At 41.0% G+C, this 25480-nt stretch overlaps 1 protein-coding gene across 2 annotated transcripts in view; it reads left to right on the top strand.

The window, feature by feature from the left end:
• CPNE4 (copine 4) overlaps positions 1-25480 on the top strand; it is a 464843-nt gene that overhangs the window by 306657 nt on the left and 132706 nt on the right. For both annotated transcript variants that reach the window (XM_032805885.2, XM_032805883.2), the window contains exons 3-5: positions 3615-3794; positions 19203-19274; positions 21884-21958. In XM_032805885.2, coding sequence (XP_032661776.1) covers positions 3615-3794; positions 19203-19274; positions 21884-21958 — 327 coding nt within the window. The remainder of the gene's footprint in view (positions 1-3614; positions 3795-19202; positions 19275-21883; positions 21959-25480) is intronic.

The raw sequence follows: 25480 nt of genomic DNA, 5'->3' as shown, positions 1-25480 counted from the left end.
GAGCATTAAAATAAATCTGTTGCCATAGGCTCCTTGTCATGGTTCAAGGCACCTGCACTTGTGTTGCTCCTCTGGGGTCCAGCAAGGGCACTGACTCTTAGGCTTCTGGCTCCCAGCCATCACCTCTCTTGGATAGAGACACACAGCTCTCTTCCTCCTGTTTGGGGTATTTCCAAGCTGCACAGCTCCCTGCCTACCCTGAATTCTCTAGCAAGGCAGACTGCCTAAACGGGCCTGCTTTGCTTTCTCCTCAGAAGCTACGAACAACATAATTTCCCACAGGGTAAGGTACCACACAGCTTTTTCCTAAGCAAGCACATGTATCCATAAGGTGAAAGCATTACAGAGAAAACAGATTAAAGCAATACAAGACTCCACACTCATGCTAATAAGCATACCAAAGATAACCCAAACCCCAAAGGGTTTTTTCTGTGTCTACAAATTCATAACATCGTTTGCTCAGAACCAGAACTCCCAGTTGCTGCTTTATACAGTTTGGGCCTTCGATCTTGGGAATGGATGATCAGCAATCAATGGGTTTCTCCTCGGGGCGGAGCTTCAAAAGGTTGAGTCTAGAGATGAGAAGTTGCATTCCCCTCCTCCCACGTATTTCCTAGGAAACACTCAACTACAAGTTCACTTTTATCTGGCATATCATTTAAAAGAGTCCTTAGAAACTCATACCACTTCCCAGGGTTTATGTTAGTCAGGTCTCCTCCCTACACACATTAACATACAATCCCTCAATCACACATAAATATTTGCATTTTTAATACAATGAACTCCTAAAATACTTAAACTTAATTCAGCAAGGTTTGTCCAGGATATTGCACGAAATTGCCATATCTGTCATACTTCTCACTTTTTTTTATTTTTCATGCTTTTGATTTACTGTACTCTTTTCATGTTTTTATTGATTGCCACTTGAGCTAATATGCAATTTTCTCTCTGGGAGCTTAAGCAAGCATTTGCCTTTTTGCCCATTACAGATGTTGTTCACCAAGGATTAGACAAAGGAACTCATCACTCTTCCCTAAGAGAGAGAATCTGTCACTTCTGTTGTCTAATGAGTGACTGACATGCCCATGTCTACCTCATTTTCTAACTAGTTTCTTTAATTTTACAGAATTATTAGTTCTTTTCAGGACTAGGCCAAAGTGTGTGGAAAATATAAATTGTTCCATTGCTTGCTGCATAACCAATAATGCAGCAGAATGAAAAGCAGCAAAAACTACTTCTAAGATTAGAAACCAGCTACTGTATTTATAGGTGTGTGTAAAGTACTTTTTGAGCACTCTTACGGAAACATAGCAATACATTTTGATCTGATAATTTCTTGCACAATTTTAGGGAATGGTGCAGGGGCATGAGCATCCCTCAGACACTCTCGGTATGTGATTTACTAGTGAGAAAAACAGGGATACGTTTTATATTTTACTCCCCAAGAGCCTGATTCTCCCAGCCCTTACTCATGCAAGTAATTCCAAGTGAATATCTTTAAAAGCTTTCCTCTTTTCCCCACCCATTTAATTTTTCTGTGTGACTTCGTTGCTTTGAAAATGCTAAACTGATTGCACTGGAGACTGAAATCCTTTAAATGTCTACGGAACAGTTGGTCTAGGTAGCAGCAGTGTATGTTACTTCATACTTCACCACTATTCTCAGCGTGGTCTGAAGGGACTAGTACTGGGATGCCCAGTCTCTAGGTTTCATTATGCTCTACAAGTATGAATTTTATTATGTATCTTTACAGACCATGGCCTCTCTGCTGAAATCAGGTGTTTAATTTTGCCAATTTGTGTGTGTGTGTGTGAGAGAGAGAGTTAAAAGTTACATTGTGGTTGGAGAAGAGCAGCAGTCAGTATTATTCTTGTTATCTTTGTTACATGAAAGCACAAAGTTAGGAAGAAATGGGCAAAGGTGATAACATACTCTTTAGACTAAGTCCCCCTTCCTTTTATTCTTTAAAAGAGCCTATGGATATAAAGCCACCTAGTGAAGTAACAAAGTTCAAAGTTAAAGGAACACTGCAAAGATAAAAATGAGAGCTTCTTGAAAGTCCTGACCAGTGCAGAGAAAAGCCAACCTCATCTTGGGTGTAGCTCCCTTAACGACAATGGAGTTGCAATGAAGATGTATATAGAGCAGTGTTTCCCCAAACCTGGGATGCCGCTTGTGTAGGGAAAGCCCCTGGCGAGCCAGGCCGGTTTGTTTACCTGCCCCGTCCACAGGTTCAGCCAATCGCAGCTCCCACTGGCCGCAGTTCGCTGCTCCAGGCCAATGGGAGCAGCTGGAAGTGGTGCAGGCTGAGGGACGTACTGGCTGTCGCTTCCAGCAGCTCCCATTGGCCTGGAGCAGCGAACCGCGGCCAGTGGGAGCTGCGATTGGCCGAACCTGCAGATCCAGCAGGAGAACAAATCGACCCGGCCCGCCAGGGGCTTTCCCTACACAAGTGGCATCCCAAGTTTGGGAAACACCGATATAGAGTATAGACCCTAATTTACTTTTCACTGTGCTGTTTGTTAATTCATTGCATTTCATTCAGCATGCACTGCTCTCTTTCACTCACTGTGTCTGGTCAATTTCATGTTCTCATGCATTTCTGAGTTTGACTACTGAGAGCACTGTGATTCCTCACAGATGCAATGCATCTCTCTACCATTATCTTTCCTTTATCTATTTATTCACTCATTGAGTATTGCCTAGAACTTAAACTGTGAGCTGTCTGGTACTGGCTTAGCATTATTTCTTACAACTACACCTAGCTCTATAGGGCCCTAATTCTTTTTTGGAAACTGTCTTCTAAAAACAAAAACAATAAATAGTAATGTGTCATTGTCTTTGGGTTTTCAAGAGTATAGGAAATTTCTTAAATCTGCCTCACTCCTGTTTTCACATGAGAACACTGCTATTAATATTAGGAGGTTGCACGCTTGGTAGCTTTATAGGCTGAGCTTATTGCATTCGCCAAGGGCTCCTTGCATGCCTCCATTCTGCCACAGAAGCTCCCTGTGTGCCACACTCTCATCCCCCTCTAGATAAGGGACACTATGCAACCCCAATGTCCCTGTGGCAGGGAATCCTGTGTGCCCTCCATTCTCTCTGTCTCCCATTCCTAGGCCCTCCCTTCTCTTTCCCATGCCAGTGGCTCTTTGTGCACCCTCATTCGCACTTCCCGTTATGCCCTACAGTACACTTTTCTGCCTCAATGGTAGGGGCTCTGTGTATCCCCATTCCAGGGTCCCCCCCACCCACTGGGGTTCCATGTGCTCCCAGTCCCCTCATACCAGGATTTGATTGGATGTGACTTTCAAAAGTTATATTAAAAAAGACAGATAATCTGACAGACAGACAAACAGAAAAATGCCATTGAGTTGCATGTAAAGGCTCACCAGCTCAGCCAATTCGCTTATTAAATGTTTTTTTTTTAAATAAAAGCCAACCAGATTTTGTAGCTAAACTACTGTCTCCTTAAAGATTCTTCGTTCACATAAGTGGAGTGTAATTTTGTTTTTTAATTTCACTTTCAATTTGGTTCATGTTGGAGCCCATTACTGACAGAGTAAGAAGTCACTGAGACAAATTCTCACAGGGTTTTTTGTTTTTTTTGGCAGGTTGACAGGACAGAAGTGATTCGAACCTGTATAAATCCAATCTTCTCCAAGTTATTCACGGTGGACTTCTACTTTGAAGAGGTTCAGCGGCTACGGTTTGAAGTCCATGACATTAGCAGCAACCACAATGGATTGAAAGATGCAGATTTTCTTGGTGGCATGGAATGCACTCTTGGACAAGTAGGTGTCTCCACCCCACCCCTACCCCCACTTCTGTTAGTATTGATACTAAATATATTGCTTTGCTGAAAGACCCATTGAGTGAAATTCATCAGATGTGATAAAATCATTCTCCTTCACCACTTTGGTGCTTAATACGGGACTAATAGACAGAGAGGTGTTGTTGATTTGAAATTTCTTCAGGTGCACCTGGGACATACGAGTCTATGACACATACTCCACCAACAATTTGGCTTTTAAGTTAAGGGCCCAGTTCTGGCTCACTTAAGTTGAGCAGTACTGCATTACTCAAGTAGCCTCATTAAAATTAGTGAAACTGCTTTGGGAGTATGCTATTACTCATATGATTACATGGCACATACAGCAAAGACTTAGGGACTTACTTAACTTTGCTCACATGGGTGAGTAAATGGGACTGCTAGCTTGCTTATAGTAAAGCAGGTGAATAAATGTCAGAATTGGGGCCCACAAGAGTCAGGGTGGCAGAATCAGGTCCTAAATGAGCAATACATATTGTGCCAGTGCCTGTTTATGTAAAAGGAGATACAAGCAGCTTCTGGCAGGGTTTGTTTCTAAATGGCAGGCTTTTTGCTCTGAAGGGTTGAGGTATATTGGATCCCAGTTTTATTCCTGATAACAGTACTAAGGACTTTCTTAGGGTACGTCTAGACTACGCGCCGTATCGGCGTGTTAAAATCGATTGCTCTGGGATCGATATATCGCGTCTAATCTAGACGGGATATATCAATCCCTGAGCGCGCTTATATCGATTCCGGAACTCCACCAACCCCAACGGAGTTCCGGAATCGACATGGCGAGCCGCGGACATCGATCCCGCGCGGTGAAGACGGGTGAGTAAATCGATTTTAGATATTCGACTTCAGCTACGTTATTCACGTAGCTGAAACTGCGTATCTAAAATCGATTTTATCCCGCAGTGTAGACCAGCCCTTAGTCTTGTTAAATCGTCGTGCACCAGCTAAACTGAATGTAAATGAACATTTTGTGGTTAGGAGTAACATATCCTATGGTGAGAGCTGGCAAAGAGCTTTGTGAATGCTTCTGCTTAAACTTGTAACAGGACCATTATTGCTTTCCACAGAAGAAGCAACTGCTTTCACTACCCTCCCACCCCAGGAATTCCTGCCTGTCCTCCTTATTGTTGTTCAGGAAAAGCAATTGAAGATTACTCTCAGGAAGCTTGAATCACAGAGGCATCCTTTGACTCTCAAGGAGGCTAGAAGGAATGGTTTGTCAGGAAAATCCAAATGATTACCTGAAGAAGAGCTCTGTGTAAGCACCAAAGCTTCTCTCTTTCCCCAACAGAAGTTGGTCAAATAAAAGATATAACCTCACCCACCTTGTCTGTGATTGCAGGCAGTTTTATCACAGAAATCATGGAATCCATGACTTCCAAAGACCTCTGCGTCTTCAGCCCCAGCAGCTGGGAGCTGCAGGGTCCTGCCACCTCCTGCAGTGGCAGGGAGCTGTGAGGTACCCCGCCCCCTGAGGCAGCGGCCCCCAAGCTCCGGGCCACCATGGGCATTGGGGGTACCTTGCAGCTTCCAGCCACCGTGGGCTGGGGGGATTCCCGCAGCTCCCCAGCTGTGGCGATGGGGCAGGGAGACCCTCGCAGCTCCTCACTTCAGGGGGGAGGGGGCAGAAGGGGGACCCTGGAACTCTGAGCCCCCTTAGATGGTGGGGGCGCCGGAGCTCCAGCCACCTGGCAGCTGCCCAGGCCCTTCCCATTATATCATGGATATTTTTAGTAAAAGTCAGGGACACATCATGGGCTTCTGTGAATTTTTCTTTATTGCCCACGACCTATCCATGACTTTTACTAAAAATATCCATGACAAAATCTTAGCCTTAACCATCAGCAATGTGCTAGAGGCGGCTCTCGGGAGCCCCATGCTAAAAATCTATCACCAGACTCGAGGGAGGATTGGGTTGATTTCCCTGCTTGGGATACTGCTATATCATCCCTGCCAAACATAACTTCTTTTGAGGGGAGTCATAAAAAATACTTCTGAGAGAGCAAATGTGTTTCTTTTTGATCGGTCCAGATACATCAAGTGGCAGAAACTTTCAAAATGGGCCCAATGAGACAGCTAAACCTGTTATAATTTACAGTAGCCTTGTGAATGCTCTAAATTTATACCGGGGTTGTTTTGGTCCCAGGATCAGGAAAGAGGAGCCCCTCCCTCCCTTCTTCCCCCCTTCTCCTCAGCTGCACAGCACAGCTGAGTATTTGGCCCTATAAATGTGGGGTAAGATATAAAGGAATGGTTCCATAGGAAAAAGGTTTCTCATTGGTTTTATAAAACACAAATGTATAGATCTGTAGTTTTGGTAGATTAACAGGGATGGATGCGTAATTAGGATCTTTAAAATGCACAATAAACCATGTTCTTTTTGGCAGTGCTCTTGAGGGCATTTTATGGCCTCAGTCAAAGAAAAGGAGCTGTTTATAGAGAGGAAAGAGAAATATAGAAAATAATGTATTATGTTTTTTCTTAATTGGTTTTAAAATGCAAAAACCTCATTGCTGCTGCCATTTGCAAAAACATGCCCTTATAATGATTATGCCTCTATAAATAACACACCACTGGTTTGGCTGTGGTTTAATTCTACTGTTGATGGTAACCAAGAAAAAATAACAACAACATGGAATCTGACCCCAGAAATGTAGCCTTGAAGTTTTTGATAACATAGCTAGGCTGTTTATGTTTTTAAATTTTGCATAAAGCATCAACTCTTTTAAAAATGATATTAGCAGTGGAATTGACACCCAAATGCAGCTAAATAAGAGACCAGGATTGAAAATCTTGCAACAGAGATTCTACATACAGCACTTACTCCAACACGTAGCAGTTTTCTGTAATTACTGTATTTTGTAGGATGATAATGGGATGGCTGCTATTCTTCAGCTAACTTTGACATGGATTTGTTGCTACACTGCAATTTAATGGGTTCATAAAACATTATGACTTTTTGTGCCTGTCTATCAATTCAGTTTCTTTCCCATCAAAAATAGGAGATGTTATATGAAACATAGGATAGACTTTGGGTTCTTATACATAATCTAAAAGACTGAGGTCTTTTTCATAAATATGTCTTGTTTCCTTCTTTTGTTGCAGGTAGAGTTGATCAAAAAGAAATAAACCATTATTTGAATCTGTGTTTTGATTATCTTTTACATGTGCACTAAACCTGCACTTTGAGATTAATCCCGGTAATACTCCTTTCCAAAAGTAAGATCTATAGGAATCATGTTAGTCAAAGATGATAGATGATGATTTAGCTCATTTGGGAGTGACCCTGCCAGCAGGTAGGGGATCTTGGGGGACAACTACTGCACTGGTGGGGTGCAAAATAAACTTTTGTTAAGAAAATGCAAAAACAGGGAAAATTCAATAGTGAGGGGTATGGGGTTTGTTAAAGTAGACAATTGGGGAGGGGTTTCTTTTAGTAAATAGTATAGGGGGTTTCAATAGTGGGGTACAATACAGTGGGGTACAATACAGTTGGTAACCAATTGACACTGAAGTATAAATGTAACAGGTAGCTAACAATTTCTTATGTAAGGGTGTGTCACATGCAGCATATAACCAATAACAGTTTGGGCAAATGTGTTATAACCAACAACCTAAGTGAAAAATGGTGTCACAGTGGTGTAGATGTAAAATGTGAGTGTGGTTAGAGAGAAAAGGATAACCATGGGGTTTATGCCTAGACTTCAGTATCACTGAGGTTTGGCAGGCAAGTAGGTGCCGGGTGAACAGGTGGGGGGGGATTAAGCAAGAGAGAGAAAGGGCAGGGGTAGGGAATAGGTTTGGGGGATGGGGAAGAGGCAGGAAGAGAGATTAAGGGAGCCACAGAGAGCAGTCAGGCGAAATGTAAATTCGAGGAGCAGAGGGAAGGCATTTAACGCAGGGAGCGATACAGAGAAGAGCAGGACAGGCTGCAGTTTAACCAGCAGAGAGATGCACGAGTGACTGGGAGCTCGGGGAGAGATGGGAAGCTCGGGGGGGATAGGGCAGTGGAACACAGATTAACCACAGTTATACAGAACACAGAAAAATCTTATCTATGATCTAACTTAACCAAGACTACACAAATTGCAAGCAAAGAACACAATGCAACAATTTTTAAACCTAACTTACAGAGCACAATCAACATTCTAAACCTAACTTAACCACAGCTATGCAAATGAATTACAACTTATTAGACTAAGAACCTGATCTAATAGGTGACCTTACACATGCCAATTCTTTGATCGGGAAGGGGAGCAGTTCCAGAGGGCAGAGTGGTGTGTGCCAGGTACAGCCGGGGGCGGGGGGGGTTAACTAGTGGTCCTGCAGCAGTGGGGCGGCTGCAAGCTGGCAGCCCGGATACAGTCAGGAAGGCACAGCTTAGCAGCTGCACAGGCTTATTTTTTAGCAGCAAAGGCCGCTGCAGATCAAGAAACAGATTATAGCTACAGACCAGGAGTTAGCTTGGTCTGTCTGCTTGGGAACAAGGCCAGCACTAGACAGGGGAGTCTGCAAGAGAGAGCTCTTACCAATCCCAGGACAGCGCAAGCACGAGACAGGAACAGCAGTACCATTGGAGGATGGAGAGGACTTGATTCGCTTTCAATAATCAGGGAGATCTCCAGGCACAAATTCATTGTTCGTGGGGGGGGTTAAACGGGGGTCGCTCAAAACAATGAAGCGGGGAGAGGGCCCAAAGACCCCTAGGACAACCAGGTGGCAAGAAGCACCTTCTCGGAGTCTGATCAGAAATATGGTTTTAAAAAGGCAAACTCAGGCAGTTTCCCACCAGTACTTTTGATTGGCTCCTCTTGATACAAGGGAGGAGAGAAGACAGGGGAAAGTTGCAGGTGAGCATAGGCATGCCTGGGCATGTTCTGAGCCACAGGTATGACTCATATGCTTAATTAGTTGGCCACTTCAGGTCTTGCATCTCTGGGCAGCGCCCCCCACACCGAGCCCGGGTCTGAACAAAGAAGTCAAACAAAGAAGCAAGAAGCCCCCTCCCTAGGCAGAGCAGTGGCTCCAGTTAGTCTGTATAAGCCATCTCTATGAATAGGGCTGTGACTTTAGTTAGCACAATGGCCGGGAGGGGCGGCCACACAGGACAAACAGAAAGGAGAAGGGAACAAGGAATGCTGCAAGGGGACAGTTGTAACAGATAGGGAGGGCAGTGGTATGGACAACACGCTGCTTGCTCTAACCAGACAAAAATGGGTATCTCTTTCTTCAGAGATACCCAGATCTTTGTGGGGGACCTCTCTTCTATGGCACACAGCCTGCAACCAGGGCTTAATTTGTAATGAAAGGTGCCGGGGCTCAAGCAATTAGGTGTTGGGGCATTTTTTTTACATTCATAACTGATGCAGCAAGCCTAAACGTGCCAGAGCTATGAACTTCCATGCCTAGCAGTGCTGGAGATCAGCGCTGGCAAGCCATGGCACAAATTAAGCACTGTCTGCAACCATATTACCAACAGATGTGATCTTGTCAGATGTTATAGACCAAAACTGATGCTGGGCCTTGGATGGAAGACTTGGAAAATCCAAGTACTTCAGGAAGTGAGACTGGTAGCATTCTTCTCCGTGATTCAGCGGTGAACCAATATCCCCACACAGCGATGAGGGGAACGAGATGCAACCTGTTAGGCTCCAACCATTTAGAATGATGAATGGTCCCACTGAACTTTTAACAAAAGTAGGAGTGTTAGTTCCAATGTCCTGACAAGAGTCAGCCTCTTGTAATTCTGCTTGCCTACATGTGAATCTCGCAAGTAGTGGTATATTGGCATGGAATCATTATTTGAAGCTTGAAGGCTAAGTGTAGATACATTCAGCATACCTTTCAAATTGCTAGGCTATTTGTACACATGTGTAACAAAGAGCCACACATTGCTGTGTGCAATTAGGAAAAAGTCAATATGCTAAATAGAGAAATTTACCTCAAAGTTATTTTTCTCTCCCCACTCTTAATAGTAGCCCTTTCAAATAAAACAGCAGCAGTCTTCCTGATTGTTACAGTCTAAAAAAAATAATATTTAAAATCTTTTCTTCCTTCAGAGGCAGCAGCATGACTGAACTGAGCTGTTGAGCCAGGCTCTCCACTCTGAAATGGCCTTTCAATGTCATATTTTTCTTAACTTCCCCTGAAGTGTCCTTGCAATGTAATACGTTAATACATATATTCCATGCAAAAATTAGTGGCACATTAATACAATGCCACATTGAGAGATTAAGCTTTAGAAGTTAGGAAATTCTAAGGGGTAATGTTAAAAGGTCAAGTTTAATTCTGCCTTCTTGTTAACACTGCCTTAAAATATGTTCTCTCTTTAGATCCCATAATATCATATACAAGATTATACAAAGTGAAATTTCTTATACAGCTTACATATGTGGGATGTACTGTGCTGTACTACACCGGTTAAAACAACGAGGAGTCCTTGTGGCGCCTTAGAGACTAAAACATTTATTTGGGCATAAGCTTTCATGGGCTAAAACCCACTTCATCAGATGCGTGAAGTGGAAAATACAGTAGCAGCTATACATACACAGTACATGAAAAGATGAGAGTTGTCTTACCAAGTGAGGGGACAGTGCTAATGAGACAATTCAATTAACAGTAGAATACCGAGGGAGGAAAAATCACTTTTGTAGCGATAATGAGAGTGGCCCATTTCAAACAGTTGACAAGAAGGTGTTAGTAACATTAGGAGGATATTAGTATGGGGAAATTATGGGGAAATACACCAGTTAAGTTTTCCACCAAATATTACTTAATTTCTAAGGGCTTGTCTACAAGGCAAGTTACTGCATGGCAAGCTACAGCGCACTAGCTTGCTGTTTAGTAACATCCCATGTGGGTGCTGATACAGCGCAGCAAAAATCCCAGAGTGTGGCTTAGCATTGCTGCTTTGAAGAAGCAGTTGTACGCTGAGCCACATTCTGGAACTTTCACTGTGCTGTAGCAGAGCCCTCACAGGAACTTACTGCATGGAAAACTGGTGTGCTGTAGTTTCACACCCTTCACTTGCCATGTAGACAAGCACTAAATTTAATGCGCAAAACTAACATTTAATAATAGAACTCTCACGCAGTTGCAAAAGTCACTACCGACAAACAGATGCCAGTGCCTGTCAAGATTTTACACTGTGCTGCAGTGAGAATCCCAAGATATTTTCAATAAATGTATCTTGAAGTTGAAACATATTCATAACTTTTATAGGGTGCTTTTTGCAGCAATGCACAAACCCTGAAGCATGAAAGCATGAAAGTTCCTTGATTTAGAGCCATTTTGGACTGGGTATTTTTGAGCTTCTTTAAGAATAGAACCCACAACACTAAACAAGGAAAATTTGATGTTTCTAGCTCCAGTCCAAGTTTTAGTTACCTGAGTGCAAAATTTCTAATTGGAATGTATTTCTAATCAGAAAGTAAACATACAGCTGAACTTTTTTGACGAAAGCTTTCCAGAATAATTCAGGGTTGGGAGGAGACCAAGTCTGGAAAATTTCATCCCCAGAGGAATTTACTTTGAGGTAGATATGAGTATCTTTAAAAAATGGAGGGGGTATTGGTATGGTGGTTGAAACTAAACCAAAATAAGTGTATTTATACCCACTCTAATCCGGGGCTCAAATGGTCCCCCTCTCTTCTCACAAGCCAAGCTTCACTTGAGAAGTCAGTCATAGTTGGCTGGGTTCCTCAAGCTTGGCTTCCCTTCAGTAGGGTACAGATATACCCATGGGCTGGCCTGGATTAAGGTATAGGCACACCAGGCTCTGGTTTCCAGTGTCAAATTTTGACATCAAAATCTCAGCTTTCATTTAAAAAAATTGTGTTTCTAACCCTCATGGTTGCAAAGAAAAGCTTGAAAATGTGAAATGAGGACAACCAATGCAGCAGGTTCTGCAGTTAACCCCTAGTGAGGGAGGAACAGTGCTGCTAGAGCTAGAGAGGAAGTAATCTGGTCCATAGTTGTCACCAGAGCAGAACAGGGTCCTACTGGTCAGGGCAAGGGGCAAAGCTTGGGGGCTCTGCTGGGTTCTGCTTCTACCCTCTGGTATTTCTGTCTGACTGAGGTGAAAAAAACTGGTTCTACTTTCCCAATCACCACTCACCAAAATGTCCAGAATGAAACATCAGTCTCAATAGATCTTCATATGATTGTCCTTCTCGTGTCTCACTGCTTCATTAAGCAGTGAAATGGTTAGTAACATTAACATTTAAATTATCATCTTCGGGCATTTGCGTTAACTCTCCAGTTGAGCAGGGCACATCTCTCAGTTTCAGGCTTTCTGTTATCTCAGGCAGACATCTCTGCATCAGTTACACTTGGTTCAGATTGTGAAAGTATTTTTCATAACCATAAGGACAATATATATTTTTTTCAAATGAGATACCAGAGGAAGATTTCAGGCTTTAAAACAAAGTGCCACTTCACTCAGCAGTGCCTGTATTTTTTACATATCTACTATTTGGTTGCTCAAAGTAACTATGCTTATTTGTGCATGTTATGTGCTTAATGAGAGATCAGTGAATGATAGAGTTTTCAGTTCTCTGGCAATTCTGAAAAAATTGGCTGTAGTGGGGAGAAATCATACAGAGATTAACAGAAATTGAATTTTTTCAAAATGTATGGGAAATCAAAAAGTTTTTAAAAAAAATTGTTTCGGGCCAAACCAAACATTTTATTCTCCCCAAACCAAAATGTTTTGTTTTTGATTTTGAGCAATTTTAAACATTTTCAAAATTTTAAAAGATAAAAATGAAGGAGAATTTGAAACAAAGAGTCATTTTGAATTAAAAAATTTCATTTTGGGAAAAAAAACTTTTGCAGAAGTAATTTGGCATGGTTGATATGAATTCATGAAATGTTTTGGAGTCACCAAATCTGCATTTTTTGCCAAAACATTTGCCTAGCTCTATTCTTAATACTTATGAACTGATGAAGTTGTTGTAGAAAAGCTCCCAGAACAGCAGCACTGTGATAGCTCTCTGGTTTCTTGACCCATCACAACCAGTCCCCCATATGCATAACTGTTTTCAGGATTAGGCCCTGTGGCAAATTGCCGGTACTGTTCTGCTGGGTCTCGCGCTTTCTCTTCTCTGGGGTAGGTTCAGGGCGCTATTGCTTGCCTCTGAACCAGTTCTTAATCACTCCCCTAGTGTCCTTGGAGGAGGGGAGTGGAGAGGGAGGGACCTGGGCCTGCCCTCTACTCCAGGTCCCAACCCAGGGGCCCTGGGGTTGTGGTGAACCACTTGACTAGCGGTTTCTTCCCCTGGGTTACTTCCCTCTCATACCCGTCAGCTTGTGAAGGGCTTCTCGCCTCTCTTCTATACAAGCCTGGTGCCCCTTACCTAGGGTTTCTGTTGGGCTTCCCAATCCACCGCAGCACTCCTCCAAACCTTCTATTTCTCTCTGGACAAACTCTTCTCTTCTGCAATCTGCACTCTGCTCCAATCCAACCTTTCTCCTTCAACTACCACCCCCTGTCTGACTGAAGCAGGGGTTTATATCCCATGACTGGAGTCAGGTGCTCTAACTGGAGTCAGGTGCTCTAATTGGCCACAGCTGTTCTAGTTAATCTAAAGCAAACCTTCCTCCCTTGGCAGGGAATAAGGCCCCCTGCTAACACTCTTATGCTGCCTTCTGGCCATGCTGTATCACAGCCCTAAGCTTGTCTCCAAAAAACTGGGTAGTTTAAGTACAGAAATGCTAAATAGAGAAAGAAAGAAAATAAACTGTTGCAATTTATCACTTTGCCTTTTGTTGTAGCAAGCAGCATCCTTGGAGAACACCTGCAGCCAATGTCAAGCAGATATTTGCACCCCTGTATGCCATGAATCTGAGCAGATGTTATTTTGGGATTTAAAGTACTACCCCACCGCCACCCCACACACATTTTATTAAGGATCTTGCTTCTTGATAATAATTGTCACTACTTCACATATACTCCTAATACTAAATGTAATTAACGGGATTATGCACTTGAAGCTAATTAATCCACTTTCAGTCACTGCTCTCAAGTTGGAAAAAGGCTAAAAGACCCCTGATTAGAACTGAATTAATTTAAATTCTATTTAATAGAAATTTTCTGTGTAAGAATAGTGGACCAGTAGACTGAAGACTACTCATATGCTGAAAAAGACATACAACCAGATTTTTAAAGGCATCTGAAAATGAAGATAGGCACCCAGCGTGCACTAGGCACCTGTCTTTATATTTAGGCACCTAAATACCATTAAAAATCTGGCCCCTGCTCTTCTCAGAATGCAGTAATTGAATTTATTAATGGGCTGAATAATGTACTTTGTGGGACATGAATGCCATTTTATTCCTGCTGGCTCAGAGTGCTGTCAAATTATCCCATGCAGAACTCTTATTAGCTTTCTTCTATTAACTGTTTAAAATCCCTTTGTAATCCTTAGGGGGCCTAGTTTAGTCATTCTTTTGTATCAGAGTGTTCCACGTGATCTTTGAGGTCAGATTGTTTCCATTATGGCATGAAACTCAGAGACTTATGTTATCGGAACACTTTTCACAGTTCTTAATGCTTTGTTTTACATATTGCATCTTGTATATGAATTATGGCATTGATCCATGAAAAATTAATGAATTAAAACAAATTTTCCCAAAGAGCTAGAGGCACCACACACTAATTGAATTTCAAACCGTTTTATACCGATAAACCCTTTCCAACAATGTCATTGAGTCCTATTATATTATAGTTCTGAACAGTGACTTTTCCCCCCAGTATCCTGTTCTGACTGGCTGGCTGGCTGCTGTCATTGTTTAAAATCACTAGCAAATAAGAAGAAGCCTTAATTCAGCTCTAAACATGCTGTGGACTGATCAGTACTATAGGGTTCAAATCCAATCTTGAAGTGTGTTGCATGTGTTATGGAGAACATAATCCATAAAGTGGGGTTGGATACAGCAGAAGTGGAGAGAGAGGAATAACCGATGGAGATATACCTATCTCCTAGGACTGGAAGGGACTCTCAAAGGTCATTGAGTCCAGTCCCATGTCTTCACTAGCAGGACCAAGTACTGATTTTGCCCCAACTGGCCCCTGAAGGATTGACTCACAATCCTGGGTTTAGCAGGCCAATGCTCAAACCACTGAGCTATTCCCATCCCCCCCGAATGACACTGCCTCAGACAAAAAAATTTAATGGGGAGGGGTCTACAGAGTGTGACTCTGAGTAGATCAGTTCTTTTAATCTTGCCTCAATGAACCATTGTTCCAAATATGGGTGAAACATCAACAACCCTCAGCATTTTAATGGGGGTGGGGGTGGGAGGGCGAGGGCATCATGTGTGTCTACAATAACATTAAATGTGGGAGGGGTGAAACAGTGAAAGTATGCTATTAATTTAACTACTAAGCAGGACGTGTGCATGTACACACCCACCCACGCACCCACCAGTGTAAATATAGTATATAGGGTTAGAGATAAGTCAGGGGTCTTGACATTCCACAGCTACTAAACTCTTTTCTCTTTTAACTATGGTTATCTCATGAGTTTTAGCTGACACATTAGATTACCATTCTAGCCTTTCAACCTCCAGATACCAGAGTTCATATCCTGGCATATGTCACAAATGAAAATGATCTTGGACATTTATCCTAGTCAATTTTGTGCACATCTTAAAACCACTTCTGCCACTACACGGCTTGGCAGCTTGACATGCTTGGTAATTGCTTGTCAAAAAAGGACCAGAGCTCAAATAACAGATACTGTAGGTTAATTCTGATGTACGTTGCCAGAGCTTTTTATGGGAAGTTGGCGCTATTCACAATCATTGCCAATGCCATAGATCTTCACTGTCATAACTTCTATAATCCCCACAGTTTAAAACAAAACAAAACAAAACAAAACAAAAACCCCAGGCAGAGCAGCTTTCATACCGTTTTAAAACTGGAGCTGGGATCAAAGTGCAAAATATGGATCCAGATTTAATCACCGCAAGATCCAGAGTTTTAGTTGGGTGCATCTCTCTCTTAAACACATTGGGACAGATTTTGAGCTCAGTTACAGCAGTGTAAACCCAGAGGGTCCTTAAAGAAGTTTTTTCAGTGTAACTGATCTTAGAATTTGACCTTAATGTTGAGGATCTGGAAATTTGGATGAATCTACTTTCTGATTTTCATATATTTGAATATGTATAACATCATTATATATCTGGTGTGTTTTCTTCAAATGGAACACTTGTATTTTTCTACTCCTATTTCCAGGTCTCAGTACAATATCAGGGACCTCAGGAAAATGTATTTAAAATCTGTTGAGGAAAAAAGGATCCCATCTGCCCTCTGATATCTGTTTTGTAGAAAGAGAAGATTTTTCACTTTCTGTACCACTTATTCACATCGCTATTGCAGAAACACCTTTCCCCCTAAAGTTTTCAGTTGTGAATTGCTGAAGTAGGAGTCAAACCAAAGACATCTAACAAACAAAAGACTTTTGATAAATGCCTTGCCTTTGGCCGTGTTGCAAGTTCAACCATCTCTTTGTAACTCTGAACTTAAACAGCTGCTTCCTATGTTCATGTGTTCCAGTTGGCTGAAACTTGCTTGCTAGCAGCCAGAATAGCTAATGCTTTTTATGGTTCTGCTGGGGAAGTAATATTACATCTATAGATAAGCAATAAATGTGATTCATAATTGATGGCAACTTCCAAAAAAAAAAAAAAGAAGCCATTCCAGTCACTAACGGGTACTTTTTTAGCATGCAGACAAAAAGGGCAATTTACTGCTTGTAAAAATTGATTTTTTGTCAATTATTTAAATGACAGCCTGCAAATTTCAATTGTTAATTACTATTTGAGGCGATGATGCAGGCGTAGAGCTGCCAGATGGATCCATTTTACTGGCCACTTGATTAACAACGTGTGGGTGTTCACACACGAATACACATATTTACATATGCAGAGTGTTTGCTGCGGCAAAATGACACTAATAGCTTAGAGAGCTGGTCTCATTAAAATGAGCTAATAATAGGAACATCAAAATAAATTCCATTCACTGTATTTTGATGCATGTAGCTGCCACACAAGTGAAAACCCCAGAGTTTCAAGCTAGTTTACGTGCAGTGCATCTTAGTGCTTTGAACAACTCTCAAAGGAGTGAAGAGAGGGCTAGAACTGAAGTGGGGTGAATAGTTCAGGACAAAAATGCTGGAATTACTAAAGAGGGTGGGTAAGGATAACTTTAGTGACTTCAGGTGAGTAGGTGAAGGATTCTATCATAGACTAGAGATTAATGTAGCACATCTAAGGAACTAAAAAGCATATTTGAAGGAGGAATTATTCTGACTAATTGTATTTTGCTCTCCTGCTTCAGAAGATACTTTCCCTTTGTTTCATTATGCACAGAGCCCATAACTTTATAATAAATTCGACGTCTGTAGTGCTTAACATCTGAGGATCTCTCACAGGTCTTTGAAAAAAGTTAATTGAACTCATAGAACTCATGGGAGATCGGTGATTTTTCCTTGAACCCATTTGACTGATGGATAGGCTGAGACATGGCTGTGTGTCGATTGAATAATCTTTGAAAGAGTCAAGAGTAGATCACAAAAGTCCTAGTGCACTACCTAATGCCTGCCTCCACACAGCAGTCTCATCTGCAGTATTTGTGGCCATTGAACAAAACTCTTAATGCAGTGAATTAGTTAAACTATATATATATGTATGTTTAAAAAAGAGTTAACGGCGCAGCTTCTTCTATGGATCCCACTTTTTAAAGTGAAACTAAGCATGCTCTCACTGCGCCCATACCAAATGCTGCTATCACTGTTAAAGTAGTTTCGTTACCTCGGCTATGTCCCACATCACTGCCGCACTGTCCAGCAAGTTGCCTCTGAAAGAACAGCATTGTCTTAGTGCTAGTTGCCTGTGAGAGATTGAGATGTGATTCTGCAAAGCAAAATATGGGTGCCATTCTTCACTCCTCCTTCTCCACTGCAAAGCCTGCTCAAAGTCCGCCTCCCACTGAGATAATGAAAAACAGTATCAAACTTGTGCAGGTTGCCATTGTGCTTTGCAGTATGTAATTCTTTAAGTTAGTACGCTGTGTGCTAGTTAAAGCTGTTATGATAATTACGGTTACCAATTTAGCATATTGTTCAAATCCATACAAATTCCAAGAACATCAGCTGAGCAAGCATAAACCACTCCCTTTCCTTTATGGTCTCTTCAGTGGGTAATTGTTGTTTTTTTGCATGCTTTGCATAAGAGTGACTTTTGTCTCCATTTCTAGGTTACTGCACTTTAAAGGTCATGGAGTGTGCATCTGGGCCATAATGTCTTAAAAATGTGTTGTACAAAATGGGAAAGGATTGTTTTTAATACCAAAACCATGCTCTATTTTGCATGTTTTCTGCATATTTGATAGTAGGTTGTAAGTTCTTTGGGACAGGAACCTTCTCTATGTCTTGTGTTTGTACAGCACCTAACACAATGGGGTTCTGAACAAATAATGGGGCTCCTAGGAGCCACTGCAATGCAAATAATTGATAACACTTTCTCTTAATTAGTATTATCTAGTATATATCTAGGATTTCATAATTTTTACATGTTTCTAATGAAAACCATTTTAATAGAATCATATAATGGAAATGACCTAATACACTAGGTCATTTACTAGTCTATTACCACATCATTTGCTTATTGCAGGCTAGTGTAGGAATTTTCCCTACAATATATTTTTTCTCCTACTTTTACTAGCCTAGTTTAATGCTCAAGGTTCTGGAAATCTACTGGTTGTTGTAATGGAAAACATACAATTCATCATTATGCCTGGACTAATGTTTACGTGATGTACATTAGTCACCCACTAGATGTGTCGATGTGCTGTATAGAGCTCCAGACAAAGTGTGGTCCCTGTGGAGACAGGGTTGGAACTCAGGCTGTGATGCAGCCTGTTTATGTCTGAATTTAAAGTTATTTGTTTTTAAATAATGAGTGTCCTGTGTAAAACAGAAACACTCCCTGGCAGTCTTAAGCTGCCATCTTGTCTCTTAAACCCTTTTAAAAAACCTACTTCTGCCCTGATGCCTTCCATCTGTCATTAGTTAAGCAAATGATGAGCTGCAGCTTCTGCTTTTCTGTTTAATTATGTTAATTCTAACCTATCCTCCCACCCTTTCCCATCCCATTTGTCCTCTGGTTGCATCCTGCCTGTCATGTCACGACTGTAAACTCTGGGTCAGGGACTATCTCCCTTGCTACCTGTCTGTGTAGAGCCTTGCCCAAAGGGATTAGGGTTCCCGGGTGTAAATACAAATAATTGCAATATCATAAAAATCAAATCACAATCCATGTATTTACTACAGTTTCTAATTTTTTCCATTTGTTTTTGGTGTTGGCACAGATTGTTTCACAGAGGAAACTTTCCAAATCCTTACTGAAACATGGAAACACAGCAGGGAAATCATCCATAACAGTAAGACAGACTTAAATATATTTTCCCCATGCTTAAAGATATCTGATGTGACTACTTCTTCATAAAAGTTTCCTATTGAGTTGTTAGCATGATCCCTAACAGAAAACATATTTTGAGCCTTCTGATTTATTTGAATGTTTCTGGGAACATACCTGTAATCTACAAATGGCAAGAAAGTTTTTTTTTTAAGTGTCATAAAGTGCATTATTCAGATAAAGATACAGAGCAAGAAAGCTATACTGTTTGATTATTTCTAATTCATGTTTTACAGTCTTAAAAATGTACTTAGGCCTGATTTTTCTAACACTTATACATCTGCTTAATTTTGTACATCTGAGTAGCCCCATTGACTTCATTGTGCTGTGGAGTGAGTGCAGAGAAGCCCTACCCCCCAGGAGCAGGACCCAACCTCCCCTAGGGCCTCCCACCCCCTGCAGGGGCAGGACACAACTTTTCTCCACCCCCAGCCTATTTACTTGGTCATGATAGGCCATCAACATTAACAAATGGCTCTTGAGCCCAAAAAGGGTGAGACCACTGATATAATATTGACTCTCCGTGAAATAGGGAATTTACTAATGTTAATGTTGCAACTTGTTTTTAACACATGACTCCTATTGAGTTACATATTCTTCAGTGAATTGGAAAGGTTCACATCCCAGATAGGTGTACTATTATCTTTAGCATGGTGCTACCATTAGAATTATCTAATCAATATATTATTATTACATGGCTATGGAATAAAATAATACACCAGTGCTTTTTCAGCCACTCAAAGAGAGTTCTGTCATAGGTAGGGATTTGTAACTCAATTACAAAATATTGCTGAAGCTTAAAATTTGGTATACAAATCCTTATGTGCTAATGAGGTGATGTGTCCTACATGATCCTTCCAGCCAGTAGTCTACCTGGAACAGAAATATCATCTAATACATTACAGGGCAAATTTTAAGCAACTCAGGTTTGACTTACACATATAAAATGAATGGGTGTGTGCACATGTGATTGTATTTTCATGCACAATTAGGGATTTGTGCGCACACATCCCTGCATGTGAATATTTTGCATGACCAAATACCAGTTTTATATGACACACATTTTGTAGGTTAAAGTCAGCCTCCAGTTTTGTTCTGTTTTTTTTTTTTTAAATTTGTCCCAAAAAGTCCCAGTAGATGCTGCTGAAACAGTGTGAGACCCCAAGCAGCGCTGTTGACTCCTGAGAATTATATAGTAGAACAGTAGAAGTGTCATGCTGTAGTACACGGATTATCACTTTGACCCAGGCAATACCTAGCTGGTTTGAACGATGTCATTGGTCACCCTACTAGTCCTCCAAGGTTTTGGAGTCTTATGGTTTAATCCTAGGTGGGAGACAGATCTGGCTGGTAAATATGTGGGCAATGGGCATGAATCTCTGTTTTGTGTACTCCTTTGGGGAATGACTTGTGGGAACATTTTTGTGGGCAGGAAATTATTTTTCCATTGGAAAAAATTTGAAATGTCGTTTTGGTTTTGGTGGCATTTCCAAGTACAATGCCCTAGCTCTACATTTAAAAGTTTTACCAGCCTGCCTATGTCAAGCACATGAGTTTTTCCTGTCATAACAATGCCAGTAGAAGCGCAAGACCATATTTACACCACAGACTTCTGCTGGCGTGACTGTGTCAGCCAGGGATGTGATTTATCAGTGGAGCTTCTTTCAGGAGGGCCGGAATAAATCATACCAGTGAAAGTGCAGTTTTGCCAGTATGAGCTATTAGAGTATACTACTATAGCTATACTAGCAAAGCATTCTTAGTGTAGACATTGCACTAATATAGATGAAGTTACAGCAGAGTAGCTCTGCTTATACTGCCATACCTTATGTCAGCCAGGGGAATTGGCATAAGCTATACCAGACTAGGTCTACACTACAAAGTTTTACTGCCCATAGCTACATTGGTTAGGAATGTGAAAATATCACACACTTCTAGTTGATATGTCGATATGGGTGAAACAGCTCCTCCTCACCCCCCTTCCCCTCCCACTCCTTTGCAGATGCTGTTTATACCAGCCAAAAGAGTCATTTTGCTAATATAGTTTATGCTGTTTGGGGAGATGATTTAACTAAACTGGTTTAAACTGCATCTCCAGTATAGATTTTGCTAGAATAGCTATACCAGCAAAGCCTTCGTAGTATAGTTTAGCCTCCAGTGTCTTTATGCTGATATAACTGCATCTCCAAAATCATGCTATACCGTTATACTGTACTATACTAGCAAAACCCTCCTGCTGTAGACATGGCCTGAATTTCATGGTAATTAATTACAGGTAATTTCATTCTTAGTCTTTCTATTTATCATGGCAGATTGCATAGAAATATCTTAAAAATTAACAACCTGTTTTATGAATATCTTCCACTCAGTTAGAGGCAAAATACTTTGCCAGAGGCAAGTGTACTGTTGTGACCTATTTTGATATCTCTGCTAGCTAGGCGTCTGGTTTCTTGGAAGGTGACTGTCAGTTTCCAGCTGATAGGGTCTATAGTCCACATGTTGGTAAATGGCATCTTTCCTAATTTTATTTTCTATTATTATACATGCAAAACTCATATGTAGCTTCTCATTTAGGTGATTGCTGAAGAATTATCTGGCAATGATGACTATGTTGAACTTTCATTCAGCGCACGGAAATTAGATGACAAGGTAAGCTGTTTGGTATTAACCTTACTGAAAGATATAAGAATGCCTTCAAATATGATTTAATAAGATTTTCCCCCACAGCTATTTTTGTTGCTTGACGTTATTAAACACATCAGAGATTTCAGATCAATTCTCCCAATGAGGCTTTCCTCAAGTTGCAAAGTAATTAAAAAAACTCAAGGGAATGTAATTAAAACCAAGACAATTTAATTATGCTGAGACCTCATTTATTTAAAATGCCACAGATCAAAAGTGCTAAGATAAGTGAGCTTTTTACAAGGAATCAAGATGTAATACTCAAAGTCGGCATCTTAACATAATGCTTGAATACTTCACATCATCTTATATATATATATTTATTCAGCAAAATGTATTTGAAATGTGAGAGAAAGATTCCTTCTTATGTGTTTGCCAAAGTTGTCTCCAGTTCAATCAGGAATCTGTGCATGGACTAAAACCTCCCTCTTCACTCATCTTTATCTGTCAGTATTGCCCATTGTTATTAATTGTATTTATATAATACTTTACCTCGATATGGCACCTTTCACCCCAATAACTTTGCTTATAAGTCACAACCTTGAATATCCAAATATAATAGGAGGCATTTAATTATTTAATGTAGTAAAGGGAACATCATTGTAATTAATGGATGTCATGGGGCCATGACCCTGTTTTGGATAATAGGGAATTTCAGATAATTGAAGGTCAGATAATCACTGTTGCACTGAATCCCTATAACCACCATTCGAATGCAGACCCTTCTTGGCTGGTATGCTGTTCCTAATTAGTAACGTATGGTAATACCGCATAGTAGTTTGAGACTCAGAGAGTCTGATCCTGAAAACGCTTATGTGCACATGTAAGTTTGTGTGGGTGGGTGGCACAGTGTTTGGAAGCTCAAACCGTAAGTGAGGAATAATAGCCTATTAACCAAAAATTTAGGTAGGCAAAATATAATTGACAGTGCTGGAATTTTATTAGGACACAGGGGTTAATAGCATCCCTGTATTTGGCATCTTTAATTACCATAAATGATGAATCCCATCTGGAAGATGAATTATCCCCTCATTGGGAGTTGCTGGATCCTCAGTGAAAATCAGATAATTTATTTAGGTGCCCAAATGTAAATTTAAGAAACTAACTTTAGTCACTGCTTTTTAAAATCATTGTTTAAAATTCACTTCAGCTGTCATTCATGCTATTAAGTCCACAAAAGAAAAAGGAAAGGTACAGCATAGCAGGTGTTTCAACTGTCCGTTTTCTTCCCATAAGTGTACCACATAATCTGCTGAAAATATCATTGAGAGGGTTGTGATTGTGGCTGTTATGAGTCCAGTTAAAAGGATTAATCCAAGCTATGCTTCAGCACCTGAGCTATATTCACTTCATGGTAATTTTAGAGAGTCTTTTAAGCACAGGGCATCTGTTTATGGGGCATATCTAAATTAGCAAAGGGCTTATCTTCACTCCTGGGGTAAGTCGACCTAAGTTATGCTACTCCAGCTATGTGAATAATGTAGCTGGAGTCAACATAGCTTAGGTTGACTTACCCCGGTGTCTTCATTGCACTGCGTCAGTGGGAGATGCTCTCCGGTCTACTTAGCTTACTCTTCTCGGAGAGGTGGAGTACTGAGGTCGACTGGAGAGCACTCTGCCATCAATTCAGCGGGTCTTCACTAAACCTGCCTGTGACGGGTTGGATCACAGAAACCCCATTAAGACTGTCACCTGATCTGCTGAGACTACCTCTGAGTTTGTTTTTCCTGCCAACTTGGAACTCCAGAACCTTGCCTTGTTTGAGCCAGACATGCTTGCCTGCTACAAACACAGCCGCAGGTCTGAACCATGTCCCCTAAAAGCTGCAGGCTTAACTGAAAACAGCTTAAGAAGTGTTCCTGTCTCCAACATTCAGATGCCCAGCTCCCAATGGGGTCCAAACCCCAAATAAATCCATTTTACCCTGTATAAAGCTTACACAGGGTAAACTCATAAATTGTTCGCCCTCCATAACACTGATAGAGAGAGATGCATAGCTGTGCCCCGCCCCCAGGTATTTATACATACTCTGGGTTAATTAATAGGTAAAAAGTGATTTTATTAAGTGCAAAGAGTAGGATTTCAGTGGTTCCAAGTAATAACAGACAGAACAAAGTGAATTACCAAACAAAATAAAATAAAACAAAACATGCAATTCTAAACCTATTACAGTAAGACAGTGATTACAGATGAAATCTCACCCTCAGAGATGTTGCAATAAGTTTCTTTTACAGAATAGCCTCCTTCTAGTCTGGGTCCAGCAATCACTCACACTCCTGAGGTTACTATCCTTTGTTCCAGTTTCTTTCAGGTATCTTTTGAGGGTGGAGAGGCTATCTCTTGAGCCAGCTGAAGGCAAAATGGAGGGGTCTCCCAGGGGCTTAAATAGACTTTCTCTTGTGGGTGGAGACCCTCTCCTATCCAGAATCCAGCTCCAAGATGGAGTTTTGGAGTCACATGTCCATGAATGACTGAGTTCCTTACCAGCCAGGCCACATTCCTGGGAAAGCTCAGGTGTGAACTGGCATCTCCAAGTTCATTGCTAGTTTAAGTGTTTCTTGATTGGATACTTACTGAGAATAGTATTTTCTCAGGAAGCTGACCAATTGCTTCACTGAAGCTACTTAAAATTAAACAAGTACATAGCCAATATTCATAACTTCGAATACAACAATGACACATGCATACAAATAGGATGAATACATCCAGTAGATCATAACCTTTGCAGATATATGCTACATGGCATATCTAGAATAACACATATTCCAGTTATGTCATATTTACTTTCATAAGCATATTTCCATAAAGCATTATGGGGTACAACGTTACACCGCTGATTGCAGCAGTGTTGATCTCCCGGTTCTGAAGACAAGCCCAAAGGGTCCTTATGTAGCCCCTGCTCTTTTTGTTATCTTATGCCTGATCTGATGGATCTGTTAGAGTAATAATCTTTTAATTAATAAAGTTGCCTTGTGGACTGAATGGTCTAATCAAGACTACCACAAAGTTATTTTAGCATATATTACTGTATTAATAGGGCAGGGATTTTGTTATTTAAAAGTCAAACAGTTTTAGAAAATGTTACTTACTGGTTTGTTTGGAGGGACCTCACTTAATCTGAACCATTCTTTAGGAGATGGAGGCTTTATATGACCAAGATGATTTAGTCAATATTCTGTAATGGCACCTCCCTAGCCATAGCAAACTGTTATATAATATGCAACTATAGATATGCTTGATCTGATAGTTCATGAAGGTTCAACCCATTAAGGTTCAGTTAGAGGCCTCTAAACTAACAGACCACTGACCAGATGGACTGATGTAACCTACATCAGGTCACCTAACACTGGAATGGGTTACCTAGGGAGGTGGTGGAATCTCCTTCCTTAGAGGTGTTTAAGGTCAGGCTTGACAAAGTCCTGGCTGGGATGATTTAGTTGGGAATTAGTCCTGCTTTGAGCAGGGGGTAGGACTAGATGACCTCCTGAG

The sequence above is a fragment of the Chelonoidis abingdonii genome, chromosome 2 (assembly GCF_003597395.2).
Source record: "Chelonoidis abingdonii isolate Lonesome George chromosome 2, CheloAbing_2.0, whole genome shotgun sequence".
Taxonomy (NCBI): domain Eukaryota; kingdom Metazoa; phylum Chordata; order Testudines; family Testudinidae; genus Chelonoidis; species Chelonoidis abingdonii.
Note: the sequence above shows the minus strand (reverse complement) of the source record. Positions and strands in the feature narration are given on the sequence as shown.